Below are 16,006 nucleotides of genomic sequence, written 5' to 3' on the forward strand. Positions count from 1 at the left end.
CCCAGGACACCCTCACCACAGGGCTCCCCACACTGTCCCTTGTCCCTGGGATGGCTCCTATCCCCAGCATTTCCCATGTCCCCAAGATGTCCCATGTCCCCAAGATGCCCTGTACTCCCATGGTGTCCCATGTCCCCAGGACATCCCATAGTCCCTGGGTTGTCCCGTGTCCCCAGAATGTCCCATACTATGGGGTTCCCCATGCTCCCATGGTGTCCAATGTCCCTGCAAAGCCCCGTGTCCCCAAAATGTCCCACGTCCCCAAGATGCCCCAGACTCCCATGGTGTCCCATGTCCCCACATGTCCCCACAATCCCATGCTGTCCCCAGGATGTCCCATGTCCCCAGGATGTCCTGTACTCACACTGTGTCCCATATCCCCAGGACAGCCCATAGTCCCTGGGCTGTCCCATGTCCCCAAGATGTCCCATGTCCCCACAGTGTCCTATCTCCCATGGTGTCCCATCTCCCTGGGTTGTCCCATGTCACCAGGACACCCCACACCCCCACACTGTCCCACGTCCCTGGGATGGCTCCTGTCCCCAGGATGTCCCCAAGATGTCCCCAGGATGTCCCATTCTGGGGTGGCCGGTTGAGGTTGGCCAAGGGGGACATCCCAGACGGTGGCACTGGGAGAAGGTTTGGCCAGAGGAGGTGGTTGGGGACAATGGGACAGTGTGGGGCTGTGTGACCACCCATGTGTCCCCCCCCAGGTTGTCACTGCTGCGGGTGCTGCTGTGGTGGAGGTGACACCCATGAATGACACACAACCCAACCCAGCTGGTCACTACCCATTTATTACTGGGGTTTCCGAGGGGTGAGCTGGCCCTGCCCATTGTCCCCATGTCACCCCCCACCAGGGGACATGGGGACAGCGGGGAGGGGACCAGCCTGGGGACGTGGCGTGTTCCGTGTGTCCCCAACGTGAAGGCACCAAGAGGTTGAAGGCACTTGGAGATGACCCAGGGCAGGGTCCCGGCCCGCGGCACCCGGCGGGGGTGTGGGGTGGTGGGTGCGGGTGGGTGGGGGGGACAGTGGGTGCCGGAGGGTGGGGGGGTGATGGGAGGGGCGGGGGGGCTGTAATTAGGAGAACTCCTTGACGAACTCGGTGTAGAAGCTGCTGAGCTTCTCCAGCAGGACCTTCAGCTTCTCGGTGGGCGGGAGGATGGTCATCCTGGGTGGAGATGTGGGACAAGGGGGTTGTCACCAGAATTTGGGGGGCGCACACCCACACAACCCCCCCTGAACCCCACAACTCCATCTCCTCCCCCCCAACAAGCCACTCAACACCCAACGCATTGACCACCCAAGACCTTGCGCCTTCCAGCACCCACCAATGGGGAGAGGGGAGCTGGGGGTGGTCCAGCCCCATTTCTCCAGCTGTGACCCCCAACTCCAGCCTGTCCCCCCCCCCCAGCACCCACCGGAAGTGGAAGGTGCCCTCACGCTGCCCGAAACCGCTGCCCGGCACCACGCAGATCCCCGTCTCCTCCAGCAGCCTCATGCAGAAGAACGTGTCGGGGGCTTGACCCTTCTCCTGTGGGACGGGGACGGGGGTCAGCACCCCCCATGGCTGGGCATGGGGCGCCTGGACCCACGGATGGGGCAGGATGAGCCCCATGGGTCTCCAAGGGGGGTGGTGACCAGCCAACTGATCCAGACCCACATGGACCAGGACTCAACCTTTCCAGCCCCACGTAGACCAGGATTCGTCACATCCAGCCCCACATGGACCAGAACTCATCAAGTTCAGCCACACATAGACCAGAAGTCACCATGTCCAGCCCCACATGGACCAGAACTCATCACGTCCAGCCCCACATGGACCAGAACTCGTCATGCCCAGCCCCACATGGACCAGAACTGATCAAGTCCAGCCCCACATGGACCAGGATTCATCAAGTCCAGCCCCACATGGACCAGAACTCGTCATGCCCAGCCCCACATGGACCAGAACTGATCAAGTCCAGCCCCACATGGACCAGGATTCATCAAGTCCAGCCCCACATGGACCAGGATTCATCAAGTCCAGCCCCACACAGACATGGAATCATCATGTCCAGCCCCACATGGACCAGAACTCACCAAGTCCAGCCCCACATGGACCAGGGCTCAACCTTCCCAGCCCCATGTAGACCAGGATTCGTCACATCCAGCCCCACATGGACCAGAACTCATCAAGTTCAGCCCCACATAGACCAGGATTCATCATGTCCAGCCCCACATGGACCAGAATTCACCAAGTCCAGCCCCACATAAACCAGAACTCATCACGTCCAGCCCCACATAGACCAGGATTCATCATGTCCAGCCCCACATGGACCAGAATTCACCATGTCCAGCCCCACATTGACCAGAACTCATCAAATCCAGCCCCACATAGACCAGAACTCATCATGTCCAGTCCCACATGGACCTAGAATCATCATGTCCAGGCCCCCATTGACCAGAACTCATCATGCTCAGCCCCACATAGACCAGAACTCATCACATCCAGCCCCACATAGACCAGGATTCATCATGTCCAGCCCCACATGGACCAGAACTCACCAAGTCCAGCCCCACATAGACCAGAACTCATCAAGTCCAGCCCCACATGGACCAGGATTCATCACGTCCAGCTCCACACAGACCAGGATTTGTCATGCCCAGCCCCATATGGACCCACATGGTCCAGGTCTCATCCTGCCCAGCCCCACAGGGCCCAGCCCCACAGCACCTTGGCGGCGGCGATGGCGCGGGGCGGCAGGTCGATGCGGGGGAAGGAGTACATGGCCCCCTGGACGGGGTTGCAGTGGATGCCGGGGGTCTTGTTGAAGATCTCCTGGGTGAGCTGGGCCTTGTGGGCCAGGGTGCTGAGCACGGCCTTCTTCTCCTGCGGGACAGGGACAGCCCGTCCTGCCCCATCCGCGGCTCCCCAGTGCATCCTCATCCAGCCCATCCAATCCCAACACATCCTCATCCAGCCCATCCCACCCCATCCCATCTGATCTCGATACATCCTCATGCATCCCATCCCACCCCAATGCATCCTTCTCTAACCCATCCCATCCCATCCCATCCCATCCCATCCATCCCATCCTATACATCCCATCCCATCCCATCCCATCCCATCCCATCCCATCCCATCCCATCCCATTGTGTTCCCTTCCCCATCCCATCCATCCCATCCCACCCCATCCCATTGTGTCCCCATCCCATCCATCCCATCCATCCCATCCCATCCTATCCCATCCCATCCCAATGTGTCCCCTTCCCCATCCCCTCCCATCCCATCCATCCCATCCATCCATCCCACCCCATCCCATCCCATCCCATCCCATCCCATCCCATCCCATCCCATCCATCCCATCCCACCCCATCCATCACATCCATCCCATCCCTCCCATCCATCCCACCCCATCCCATCCCATCCCATCCCATCCATCCCATCCCATCCCATCCATCACATCCATCCCATCCCATCCCATCCCATCCCATCCCATCCCATCCCATCCCATCCCATCCCTCCCATCCATCCCACCCCATCCCATCCCATCCCATCCCATCCCATCCCATCCATCCCATCCCACCCCATCCATCACATCCATCCCATTCATCTCATCCCATCCCATCCCATCCCATCCCATCCCATCCCATCCCATCCCATCCCATCCCATTGTGTCCCCTTCCCCATCCCACCCCATCCCATCCACCCCATCCCATCCCATCCCATCCCATCCATCCCATTCCCCACCCCATCCTCTCCCACCCCTCCCCGTCCCTCACAGCCATGAATGTCTCGTATGAAGGTTCTCCAGGTTGTGGTGGGTCCACGAGGGCGCCCAAGAGGATCTGCCCGGACACGGGTGGGCACAGCCGCACCGACACCAGTTTGACCAACTGCTCCTTCACCTCGGGGTCCATGTTTATCACCTCCATATACCCGCCACGGAAACCGCACCTGGCACCAACATGGCCCGTGGTGGCACCAACCAACACCCACAGGGTGGGGGACATAGGGACATGTGGGTGGATACACCAGAAGGGACCCACCCATGAGTTGGGACCCATGGATAGAGTGGGATGGATTAGGAGGAGGAGACCTGGACAGGGACCCACAGGTGGCACCCATGCATCCATGATAGGAACCCATGGATGAGGTCCATGGTGAGAGCCCCTGGACAAGAACCTACAGAGATGGACCCACAGATGAGACCTATGGATGGGTCCCATGATAGGAACCCATGGACAGGAACCTGCAGAGAGAGACCCATAGGTGGGAGCCATGGATGAGCTCCGTGGTGGGAAACCATGGATGAAGTCCATGGTGGGAAGTCATGGACAAGAACCTACAGAGATGAACCCCCAGATGGGACCTATGGATGGGTCCCATGATAGGAACCCATGGACAGGAACCTACAGAGAGAGACCCACAGGTGGGACACATGGATGAGGCCCATGGTGGGAACCCATGGACAAGAACCTACAGAGATGGACCCACAGATGTGACCTATGGATGGGGTCCATGATAGGAACCCATGGACAGGAACCTACAGAGAGAGACCCACAGGTGGGACACATGGATGAGGCCCATGGTGGGAACCCATGGACAAGAACCTACAGAGATGGACCCACAGATGTGACCTATGGATGGGGTCCATGATAGGAACCCATGGACAGGAACCTACAGAGAGAGACCCACAGGTGGGACACATGGATGAGGCCCATGGTGGGAACCCATGGACAAGAACCTACAGAGATGGACCCACAGATGGGACCTATGGATGGGTTCTGTGATAGGAACCCATGAAGAGGAACCTACAGAGAGAGACCCACAGGTGGGACCCATGGGTGGCATCCATGATTGGCACCCACGGACGGGAATCTACAGAAATGGACACACAGATGGGACCTATGGATGGGGTCCATGGTGGGAACCAAAGGACAAGGAGCCACCAGGCTGTGGCATCTCTGTCCTCTGACACCCACAAAGTTGTGTCATGTTGTCCCCACAGGGTCATGACATCACCATTCCCACTCTTGGGACCCACGGGGTTGTAGCATCATCTTCACCCTAGGGGTTCATAGGGTTGGAGTACCGCCGGCGCCACCCCTAGGACTCATGGGGTGGTGGCATCACCATCTCCACCCCAGGAGATCCATGGGGTGGTGGCATCACCATCCCAAACCCATGGCATCCATGGGGTGGTGGCATCACCATCTCCATCCCAGGAGATCCGTATGGTGGTGGTATCACCATCCCAAACCCACGGCATCCATGGGGTGGTAGCATCACCATCTCAAACCCATGGTATCCATGAGGTGGTGGCATCAAAGTCCCCACCCTTGGAGCCATGGGGTGGTGGCATCACCATCTCCACCCCAAGAGATCCATGAGGTGGTTGACATCACCATCTCAAACCCATGGCACCCATGGGGTGGTGGCATCATCTCCACTCTCGCACCCATGGGGCTGCATCATCTCCATCCCATGTCAGTGACATCCTTACGACCCATGGGAGTGTGACCACCCACCCCTGGGGTGACAGTGGCCGGGGGGCTGGAACAAGCAGGTGGTGGGACTCACTCTCCCATGAAGCCCTTGGAGATGGAGTGGAAGGAGGCCAGCTCCACCGTCTTCGAGTAGGGCGGCCCCATCTCGCTCAGAACCTTCTTGAAAGAGTAGAAAGCCGAGCCCTTGGCATAGATGTTGTCTTGGTACACCTGGGTGTGGAGGAGGGGGTGTCACCCGGACGCCAGGGTCCTCCCCAGGTGGTGGGGATACCCCACAGGTCTCACCCACCTCATCGGCCATAAGGAAGAGGTTCTCCTCATAGGCGAACTTGATGACGTCCTCGATGCACTGGCGGCTCTGGACCTGGCCTGAGGGGACACGGCGTCAGGGGACATCGTGGTGCTGGCACTGGGGGTCCCAGTCCCAGTACTGGTTGGGTTTTGGGGTTCCTGGTCCCAGTCCCAGTAGAGCACTGGGTGTCCCAGTACTGATAGCAATAGAGTACTGGCAGTACCAGCCTCAACACTGGTTGGGTTTTGGGGGTCCTGGTCCCAACCCCAGTACCAGCAGAGCACTGGGGGTCCCAACCCCAGCACTGTTTGGGTTTTGGGGGTCCCGGTCCCAATCCCAGGACCAGTAGAACACTGGAAGTCCCAGCCCCAGCACTGGTTGGGTTTGGGGGGGTCCTGGTCCCAACCCCAGAACTAGCAGAGCACTGGGGGTCCCAGTCCAACCCCAGGGTCCCAATCCAATCACAGAATCCCAGCCTGCCAGGTCCTAGTCTAGTCTTGAGGTCATGGCTTCAAACTCAGGGTCCCAGTTTTAAACTCGGGGTCTCAGTCCCAGTCTAAGGGTCCCAGCCCAGCCCTGGGACCCCAGTCCAGTCTTGGGGTCCCAGTCAAATCCCATTGCACCACCCCAGGGTCCCACCCCAGCCCTGGCATCACCCACTTGGGGTCCCACCCCCACACCAGGGTCCCAGCCCATCCCTGGGGTCCCATCCCAGTCTTGGGGTCCTAGTCCAGCCTCAGGGACCCATCCCAGCCCTGGGATCACCCCTGGGGTCCCATCCAATCCCATCCCTGGGGTCCCATCCCATCTCTGGAGTCCCATCCCAGTCTTGGGATCCCAGTCCAGCCCTAGGATTGCCCCTGGGGTCCCATCCCATCTCTGGAGTCACATCCCAGACTTGAGGTCCCATGCCAGTCTTGGGGTCCCAGTCCAGCCCAGAGTCCCATCCCAGCCCTGGGATTGCCCCTGGGTTCCATTCCCATCTCTGGGGTCCCATCCCATCCCATCCCTGGGTTCCCATCCCATCTTTGGGGTCCCATCCCATCCCATCCCTGGGTTCCCATCCCATCCCTGGGGTCCCACCCAATCCCATCTCTGGGGTCCCATCCCAGTCTTGGGGTTCCAGTCCAGCCCAGAGTCCCATTCCAGCCCTGGGGTCCCATCCCAGTCTTGGGGTCCCAGTCCAGCCCAGAGTCCCATCCCAGCCCTGGGATTGCCCCTGGGGTCCCATCCCATCCCTGGGGTCCCATTCCAGTCTTGGGGTCCCAGTCCAGCCCAGAGTTCCATCCCAGCCCTGGGATGGCCCCTGGGGTCCCATCCCATCCCTGGGGTGCCATTCCAGTCTTGGGGTCCCAGTCCAGCCCAGAGTCCCATCCCAGCCCTGGAATCACCCCTGGGGTCCCATCCCATCCCTGGGGTCCCATTCCAGTCTTGGGGTCCCAGTCCAGCCCAGAGTTCCATCCCAGCCCTGGGATCGCCCCTGGGGTCCCATCCCATCCCCGGGGTCCCACCCTGGGGTGTCCCAGTGCAGTACCGGTAGGGTTGCCGGGGTTGATGATGCAGAGGACGCGGGGACAGCAGTGTTGCCGTCCCTTTGCCAGCACGCGGCGCAGCTCGGCCACCTCCAGCGCCCAGCACTGCTCCTCGGCCAGGTAGTACCCCAGCTGCACGGCGCTGAGCTCCGCGATGGTGGCCGAGTACAGCGGGTACTGCGGGATGGGCACCAGCACCCCCGTGCGCGAGGCCCCCGAGCCCGACGCCAGCAGCTTCAGGATGACCTGCGGGGACAGTGAGGGGACAGGGTGGTGAGGGGACAGAGTGGTGTGGGCACGGGGAAAGTCCGGAGACAGGATGGTGTGGGTATGGGGACAATATGGGGACAGGGACACTGTGGTCATGGGGACAATGAGGGGACAGGGTGGTGAGAGGACAGGATGCTGTGGGCAGGGGGACGGTGCGGGGACAGGGTGGTGAGGGGACAGAGTGGTGTGGGCATGGGGACAGTGCGTGGACAGGATGGTGTGGGTATGGGGACAATATGGGGACAGGGACACTGTGGTCATGGGGACAATGAGGGGACAGGGTAGTGAGAGGACAGGATGCTGTGGGCAGGGGGACGGTGCGGGGACAGGGTGGTGAGGGGACAGGATGCTGTGGGCATGGGGACAGTGCGGGGACAGGATGGTGTGGGTATGGGGACAATATGGGGACAGGGACACTGTGGTCATGGGGACAATGAGGGGACAGGGTGGTGAGAGGACAGGATGCTGTGGTCATGGGGACAATGAGGGGACAGGGTGGTGAGCTGACAGGATGCTGTGGGCATGGGGACAGGGTGGGGACAGGGATGGTGTGGGCATGGGACAATATGGGGCCTGGGATGGTGTGGGCACGGGGACAATATTGGGACTGGGATGATGTGGGCATGGGGACAATGAGGAGACAGGGTGGTGTGGGCATGGGGACAGTGCGGGGACAGGGACAGTGTGGGCATGGGGACAATGAGGGGAGAGGGGGGTGTGGGCATGGGAACAGTGTGGGGACAGGGATGGTGTGGGCACGGGGACAATATTGGGACAGTGTGGGCATGGGGACAATGAGGGGACAGGATGCTGTGGGCATGGGGAAGATATGGGGACAGGGGGGTGTGGGCACGGGGACAATATGGGAACGGACAGTGTGGGCATGGGGACAATGAGGGGACAGGATGCTGTGGGCATGGGGACAATATGGGGATGGACAGTGTGGGCATGGGGACAATGAGGGGACAGCATGGTGTGGGCATGAGGACAATATGGGGACAGGGTTCGTGTGGGCATGGGGACAATATGGGGACAGAAACAGTGTGGGCATGGGGACAATGAGGGGACAGGGTGGTGTGGGCATGGGGACAATATGGGGACAGCATGCTGTGGGCATGGGGACAGTGCGAGGACAGGGTGGTGAGGGGACAGGGTGGTGTGGGCATGGGGACAATATGGGGACAGGGATGGTGTGGGCATGGGGACAATATGGGGACGGGGTGGTGTGGGCACGGGGACAGTGTGGTGTGGGGACAAGACGGTGTGGGCTTGGGGACAGCAAGGGGATGTGGGTGTGGGGACAGAGGGGGACAGGATGGTGTGGGTATGGGGACAACATGGGGACAGGATGGTGTGGGAATGGGGACAGGGACAGTGTGGCATGGGGATATTATGGGGACAGGGTTGATTTGAGCATGGGGACAATGTGGGGATGGGGTGATGAGGGGACAGGATGGCATGGGCATGGGGACAATATGGGGACAAGATGGTATAGGAACAGGGGGTTATGGGCATGGGGACAGGGACAGTGTGGCATGGGAACAATATGGGGACAAGATGGCATGGGAACAGGATGGTGTGGAAATGGGGACAGTGGGATGTGGGCATGGGGACAAGGACAGTGTGGCATGGGGACAATATCAGGACAGGAGGGTGTAGGCATGGGACATGGACAGTGTAGTGTGGGGACAATATGGGGACAAGGTTGGGGTGCGCATGGGGACAGCGAGGGCCAGGGGTGATGGGAGCACTGGGATGGCACGGGGACGGCATGGTCATAGGGACATTATGGGGACAGCATGGCCATAGGGACATTATGGGGACACCGTGGCCATAGGGACATCCAAGGGACGGGGACAGCGTGGGAAGAGCCCGGTGCCAGCGGCACTGGGGGCAGGGAGCTGGCACAGTCCCCAGGGAGGCGTGGGGACACCGGGCAGCCATGGGGACAGCAGGGGACACATCGTCCCCGACGCCACCAACCCCCCCTCCCCAAACCTTGGCACCGCCCGTCCCCGGCGCCGCTGCCAACCGCGGCACAAAGGTCCCTTTGTGGGGACCCGCCGTGGGAACGGCCGGCTGGTGGCACCGGGCCCGGGCCCCGAGTGACACCGGGGACGGTCCCGTGTCCCCGTACCACGATGGCATCGCTGGCGCCGGTGGCCAGGAAGATGTTCTGGGGGTCGGCGGCGACGCCGTCGCGCTGCTGCAGGAACCGCGCCACGTGCTGCCGCACCAGCTCGATGCCGGGGCTGGCGCTGTAGGCACCTGGGGACACCAAGGTGACATTAGGGGGTCCCGGGAGGGGACGTCGGGGGTGGTTCGTGTCCCCCGGGGCGCTCACCGGCGCTCTGGCCGCCGCAGGCTGCCAGCAGCCGCTTGGCGCGGTCCTTGGCGTCCGACGGGATGGATTTGTCGTTCATGAGCTCTGGGTACACACACAGGGCTGTCACCTGGGCGTTGGGGACAGCGGATCAGCACCGGACGCCTGGGTCCCCTCCCGGTCCCCGTTGTCACACCCCACCCGCCCCATCCCGGTACCTGGCGGAGGAAGGTGATGGGTTTCTGGCCCATGGCGTGGGCGTCACCGATGTTGGCCTTGATCACCTCGGTGAAGGGCTTGGAGGCACCCTGAGGGGACAGGGACAGTGGTGGGGACAGGGACGGGGACGGGGATGGGGACAGTGGTGGGGACAGGAACGGGAATGGGGACATGGATGGGGACAGGGGACAGCAGTGGGGACAGGGATGGGGACAAGGATGGGGACAGGGACAGGGACAGAGACAGGGACAGGGACAGGGACAGGGACAGGGACAGGGACAGGGACGGGGATGGGGACAGGGATGGGGATGGGGACAGAGGACAGCAGTGGGGACAGGAACAAGGATGGGGACAGGGGACAGCAGTGGGGACAGGGATGGGGACAGGGACAAGGATGGGGACAGAGGACAGCAGTGGTGACAGGGATGGGGACAGGGACAAGGATGGGGAAAGGGATGGGGACAGGGATGGGGACAGACAGTAATGGGGACAGGGACAGAAATGGGGACAGGATCAGGGACAGGGGACAGGGACAGAGCCAGGGATTTGGATGGAGGGGACAGGGGTAAGGACAGGGACAGAGACAGGGACAATGATGGGGACAGGGATGGGGACAGGGACAGGGAAAAGGATGGGGAGAGAGATGAGGACAAGGATGGGGATGGGGACAGTGATGGGAACAGATATGGGGACAGGGACAGCAATGGGGACAGGATCAGGGACAGGGGACAGGGACAGAGCCAGGGACATGGATGATGGGGACAGGGACAAGAATGGGGACAGGGGAATATGGATGGGGGACAGGATTGGGGACAGGGATGGGGACAAGAGACAGAGAACAGGGACAGGGGACAGGGATGGGGACAGGAACGGGGATGGGGACAGTGGAAAGGATGGGGACAGGGGACAGTGTCAGGGATGGGGACAGGGACACAATGGGGACAGGGATGGGGACAGAGGTCAGGATCAAGCCCCCCCCCATCTGTGAATGTCACTGCTGTGCCAGGGGTGACACGAGCAGTGGGGTGACACCCCCCTCTACCAGGTCCTGCCATCACCCCAGTGTCCCCTACCCCGGGGTGTAGGGACACATGGGGACACTGGGGACAACAGGGATGTGGGGACAGTGCGGGGGTGACTGAGATATGGGGACACTGGGGACAACGGGGATGTGGGGACAGTGCAGGGGTGACTGAGATATGGGGACACTGGGGACAACGGGGATGTGGGGACAGTGGGGGGGTGACTGAGATATGGGGACACTGGGGACAACGGGGATGTGGGGACAGTGGGGGGGTGGCTGAGATATGGGGACACTGGGGACAACGGGGATGTGGGGACAGTGGGGGGGTGACTGAGATATGGGGACACTGGGGACAACGAGGATGTGGGGACAGTGCGGGGGTGACTGAGATATGGGGACAACAGGGATGTGGGGACAGTGTGGACAAGTGGTGACAGTTGGGGACACTGGGACAGGCAGGGGACACCTCCCACCCAGCTCTGGACTTTGGTCACCTCCGCTGAGGCCGGACTCTGTCCCCAACTGCCACCACCACCCTTGTCACACATGGGGTGGGGAGTGAGGGACACAGGGACACCCTTGGGGACACCCGGGGGTTCCCCGAGCACCCATAGGGTGCTCGGGGAACCCCCGGGTGTCCCCAAGGGTGGCATCTTGGGTTGCTTGGTGACCCCCCTTGTTGTCCCCAAGGGTGTCACCCACCCCCACCCATGGGACACCCCACCCCCCACCCAGGGGACCCACCCGGTCCCAGTCCCACGGTGACCGTGGGAAGGTCCCCAGGTGCATGCGGTGACAAGGGGGGGGGGACACCAGGGCGGGGGGGGGGGGAGGCGAATCTGTGGGGTCCCGGTTTGGGGGTTCCAGGGTTTGGGGGGGTCCCCAGGTTTGGGGTGCTCAAAGGGGATCCCTGGTTCGGGGGGGTCCTGTTCTGGGGATCCCATTTTGGGGGTGCCCCGGTTTGGGAGTGTCCCCGTTTGGGGGGATCCCATTTTGGGGGGGTCCTGTTCTTGTGGTCCCGGTTTGGGGGTGTCCCATTCTGGGGATCCCGTTTTGGGGGTGTCCCGTTTTGGAGGTTCCCATTCTAGAGGTTCAAGTTTTGGGACGTTCCTGTTTGGGGGGGGGCAGTTCTGGGGGTCCCATCTTCAGGGTGTCCTGTTCTGGGGGTTCCCGTTTTGGGGGGGGTCCCGTTCTTGTGGTCCCAGTTTGGGGATGTCCTTGTTTGGGGGGGTCCGGTTCTGGGGGTCCCGTTTTGGGGAAGTCCCGTTCTTGTGGTCCCGTTTTGGGGGGGTCCCGTTCTTGTGGTCCTGGTTTGGGGATGTCCCTGTTTGGGGGGGGTCCGGTTCTTGTGGTCCTGTTCTGGGGGTCCCGGTTTGGGGATGTCCCGTTCTTGTGCTCCTGTTCTGGGGGTTCCCATTCCTGGGTGCCCCGTTTTGGGGTGTCCCGTTCATGTGGTCCCGCTTTGGGGGGTGTCCCGTTCCGGGGGTTCCCTTTTGGGGGGGATCCCGTTCTTGTGGTCCTGTTCTGGGGCTTCCCGTTCCGGGGGTGCCCCATTTTGGGGTGTCCCGTTCTTATGGTCCCGGTTTGGGGGGTGTCCCATTCCGGGGGTGCCCCGTTTTGGGGTGTCCCGTTCTTGTGGTCCCGGTTTGAGGGGTGTCCCGTTCCGGGGGTTCCCTTTTTTGGGATGTCCCGTTCTTGTGGTCCCGGTTTGGGGATGTCCCGTTTTGGGGGTGTCCCGTTCCGGGGGTACCTGCTGCAGCTCCCGCTCCAGCTGCGTGGCTCGGGTGACGATGGGGCCCCGCACGGCGTATTCCACCCTCCGTACCGCCGGGTTCATGGTCCGGGAGGTCAGCACCGGCCCCCGGCCCCCCCCGGCCCCCGAACCCGCCGCCGCCGCCGCCGCCGCCGACATGACCCTGCGGGGCCGGAGCCGCCTGAACGCCCGCGAACAGACCCCCCCCATCCGGCACCGCCCCGGGCAACGGGCACCGGCAAGCGGGGACCGGCACCGGGACCGCCCCGGCGAACGGGCACCGGGAACCGGCACCGGGACCGCCCCGGCGAACGGGCACCGGGAACCGGCACCGGCAAGCGGGGACCGGCACCCGCAGCGGAACCGCCCCCGGCAACCGGCACCGGGCGCGGAACCGCCCCGGGCAACGGGCACCGGGCGCGGGAGCGCAACGGGTTCCGGCAACTGCACCGGTAACGGACCCGCCGCGGGGGCAGCGGGTGCGGGAAGCGGCGCGGGGCGGCGGGACAACGGGCACCGAGCGCTGGAAGCGGCGGCAACGGGAACCGGGGAGTTTAAAGCGGGCAGCGGGTGCTGGTACCGGGAACCGGGACTGAGCACCGGGCAGCGAAACCGGGCAGTGAAACCGGGCACCCGGAGCCGGCAGCGGGCACCGGCACCGGTATGAGCGCCGGGCATCGGCACCGGGACCGAGCCCCGGGTGCTGGCACCGGCATTAAAACCGGGCACCGGGACCTATACTGAAATGGGGCAGCGAGGGCTCGGGAGCAGCGCGGTCCCCACGGTTCCCGTCCCGTCCCGTCCCCCCCGCAGCCCCCAGACCCGCCCGAGCGGCGCCTCCCGCCCCTTCTCGGTGTCCCCCCCACGGAGGGTCCTGTCCCACGGGCTGGGGACACGGGACATGGGGACACGGGGGACAGGGACATGGAGGGGACGGGGACGTGGGGGACACGGGGGACACGGGACAAGAGCGATACAGGGATGTTTGGGACGTGGGGACACGGGGTAAAAGGGACAAGGGGGGACATGGGGGACACAGGGGACAGGGACATGGAGAGGACGGGGACGTGGGGGACACGGGGGACACGGGACAAGAGCGATACAGGGATGTTTGGGACGTGGGGACACGGGGTAAAAGGGACAAGGGCGACATGGGGGATGTGGGACCATGGGGGACACAGGGGACATGGAGGGGACGGGGACACGGGGGACACGGGACAAGAGCGATACAGGGATGTTTGGGACGTGGGGACACGGGGTAAAAGGGACAAGGGCGACATGGGGGATGTGGGACCATGGGGGACACAGGGGACATGGAGGGGACGGGGACACGGGGGACACGGGACAAGAGCGATACAGGGATGTTTGGGACGTGGGGACACGGGGTAAAAGGGACAAGGGCGACATGGGGGATATGGGACCATGGGGGACACAGGGGACAGGGACATGGGGATGTGGGGACACAGGGATACGGGGGACATAGGGACATGGGGCACATGGAAATGAGGGGACATAGGACATGAGACACAGGGACATGGGGACACAGAGACACAGGACCGTGGGGGACATGGAGGACATGGGGACAAGGGGACATGGGACACGGGACCATGTGGGACATGGGGACATGGGGACAGGGGGGACATGGGACACAGGGACATGGGGGCCATGTAGACATGGGACATGAGGGACATTAGGACATGGGACGCACATGGGGACAGCGGGGGCACAGGGGACACGGGCCGACGTGGGACATGGAGGACAAGAGACACAGGGACATGTGGACACGGGACACGAGGGACATTGGGACACGGAGAACACAGGACTCAACATGGGGACATGACATATGGAACATGATGACAGGGGGACATGCAGGTTGTGGGGACACGGGGACAGTCTGTCCCCCAGTGTCCCCCAGTGCCACCCAGTGTCCCCGTCCCCCCCCGCCCCCCCGGCCCCACTGACCCGCGACTCTTCATGGGCCCCAGTGCCCGCAGCGCCCCCTACCGGCCGCAACGGCCACCCCGAGCCGGCCCCGGCCCCGCCCCCTCTCCCCGACCAATCCGAGCGCCGAGCGCTCGCCCCGCCCACCCGAAACCGATTGGCTGCAGCTGCTGCCAAGGCGGGAGGGGTCAATGGGGGGGGGTGAGCGAAGCGCTATAGGGTGCCCTATAGACACCCCTATATAAGGTGTCCTATAGATACCCCCTCCTATAGGGCGCCCTATAGACACCTCTATATAGGGTGTCCTATAGATACCCCGTGCTATAGGGCACCCTATAGACAAACTTATATACGGAGTCTTATAGACACACCCTATACGGGGTGCCCTGTAGATACCCCTGCTATAGGGTGGCCCACAGACACCCTCGCTATAGGGCATCCTACAGACAGCCCTATAGAGAGTGGCCCATAGACACACCCTATATAGGGTGCCCCATATACACACCTGCTATAGGGCACCCTATATACACGCCTGCTATAGGATGCCCTATAGACACCCCCTATATAGGGTGCCCCATAGACACCGACTCCTATAGAGTGCCCTATAGGTACTCCCTATATAGAGTGCCCTATAGACACTCCCTATATAGGGTGCCCTATAGACACATCCTGCCATAGGATGCCCCATAGACACCCCCTGTACAGGGTTCCCTATAGACACCCCTATAGTTACTCCCTATATAGGGCACCCTGTAGACACCCCTACAGCGGGTGCCCTATATACACCCCTGCTATAGGGTGCCCCATAGACACTCCCCCTCTATAGTATGTCCTACAGACACCCCCTATACAGGGTACCCCATAACCACCCCCCCCACATGCAGCACCCCATAGCGAACCCCCCCACCCCTGCCCCGTGGGGCCGAGCCCCCTATAGCCGCTCACCTGCGTCCGTGGGGCAGCCGGGGGGGGACAGGGGACACCGGGGGTGTCACCGCGGCGCTCGTGACCTATTGCCGGCTCCCAAAATATCACCCCCCCCCCCCAGCCCCCCCATAAAAAACCCCGTGGGGCGCAGCGCCGTGGGGCGGGGACTTAGGGGGCCAGAGGGGGGGCCAAGACGGGGCTATTTTTACCGCGTCTTGAACAGGTGACA

The 16,006-nt window shown here is 62.5% G+C and overlaps 1 protein-coding gene across 3 annotated transcripts; it reads right to left on the minus strand.

Annotated features, from left to right (window-relative positions):
- Window positions 1-779: 779 nt before the first annotated feature.
- Window positions 780-15,950, minus strand: GPT (glutamic--pyruvic transaminase). Of its 3 annotated transcripts, none has more exons than XM_065054686.1 (12): window positions 15,796-15,950; window positions 12,907-13,072; window positions 10,132-10,221; window positions 9,935-10,043; window positions 9,728-9,858; window positions 7,323-7,566; window positions 5,786-5,865; window positions 5,570-5,706; window positions 3,769-3,943; window positions 2,720-2,875; window positions 1,425-1,537; window positions 780-1,174 (listed from the first exon to the last, which is right to left on the minus strand). In XM_065054686.1, the coding sequence occupies exons 2-12, from the start codon at window positions 13,066-13,068 to the stop codon at window positions 1,084-1,086; spliced, it is 1,488 nt and encodes a 495-aa protein (XP_064910758.1). In that variant the 5' UTR covers window positions 13,069-13,072; window positions 15,796-15,950; the 3' UTR covers window positions 780-1,083. The 3 variants fall into 3 exon arrangements, with proteins under 3 accessions (XP_064910758.1, XP_064910757.1, XP_005514471.3); XM_065054685.1 differs by lacking the exon at window positions 15,796-15,950 and adding an exon at window positions 14,872-14,900; XM_005514414.3 differs by lacking the exon at window positions 15,796-15,950 and having other exon boundaries at window positions 12,907-14,835.
- Between the last annotated feature and the right edge of the window lie 56 nt (window positions 15,951-16,006).

The sequence above is a fragment of the Columba livia genome, chromosome 2 (assembly GCF_036013475.1).
Source record: "Columba livia isolate bColLiv1 breed racing homer chromosome 2, bColLiv1.pat.W.v2, whole genome shotgun sequence".
Classification (NCBI taxonomy): domain Eukaryota; kingdom Metazoa; phylum Chordata; class Aves; order Columbiformes; family Columbidae; genus Columba; species Columba livia.

What these genes read in the sequence shown, in the direction of transcription:
- GPT (XM_005514414.3), bottom strand. Translation starts at nt 13,587, where the DNA reads ATGCCCGGCGCTCATACCGGTGCCGGTGCCCGCTGCCGGCTCCGGGTG. An exon ending in TGGAGCGGGAGCTGCAGCAG is followed by an intron (nt 10,222 to 12,906) that starts GTACCCCCGGAA and finishes CTGTCCCCTCAG; the next exon opens with GGTGCCTCCAAGCCCTTCAC. An exon ending in CCATCACCTTCCTCCGCCAG is followed by an intron (nt 10,044 to 10,131) that starts GTACCGGGATGG and finishes CCCAACGCCCAG; the next exon opens with GTGACAGCCCTGTGTGTGTA.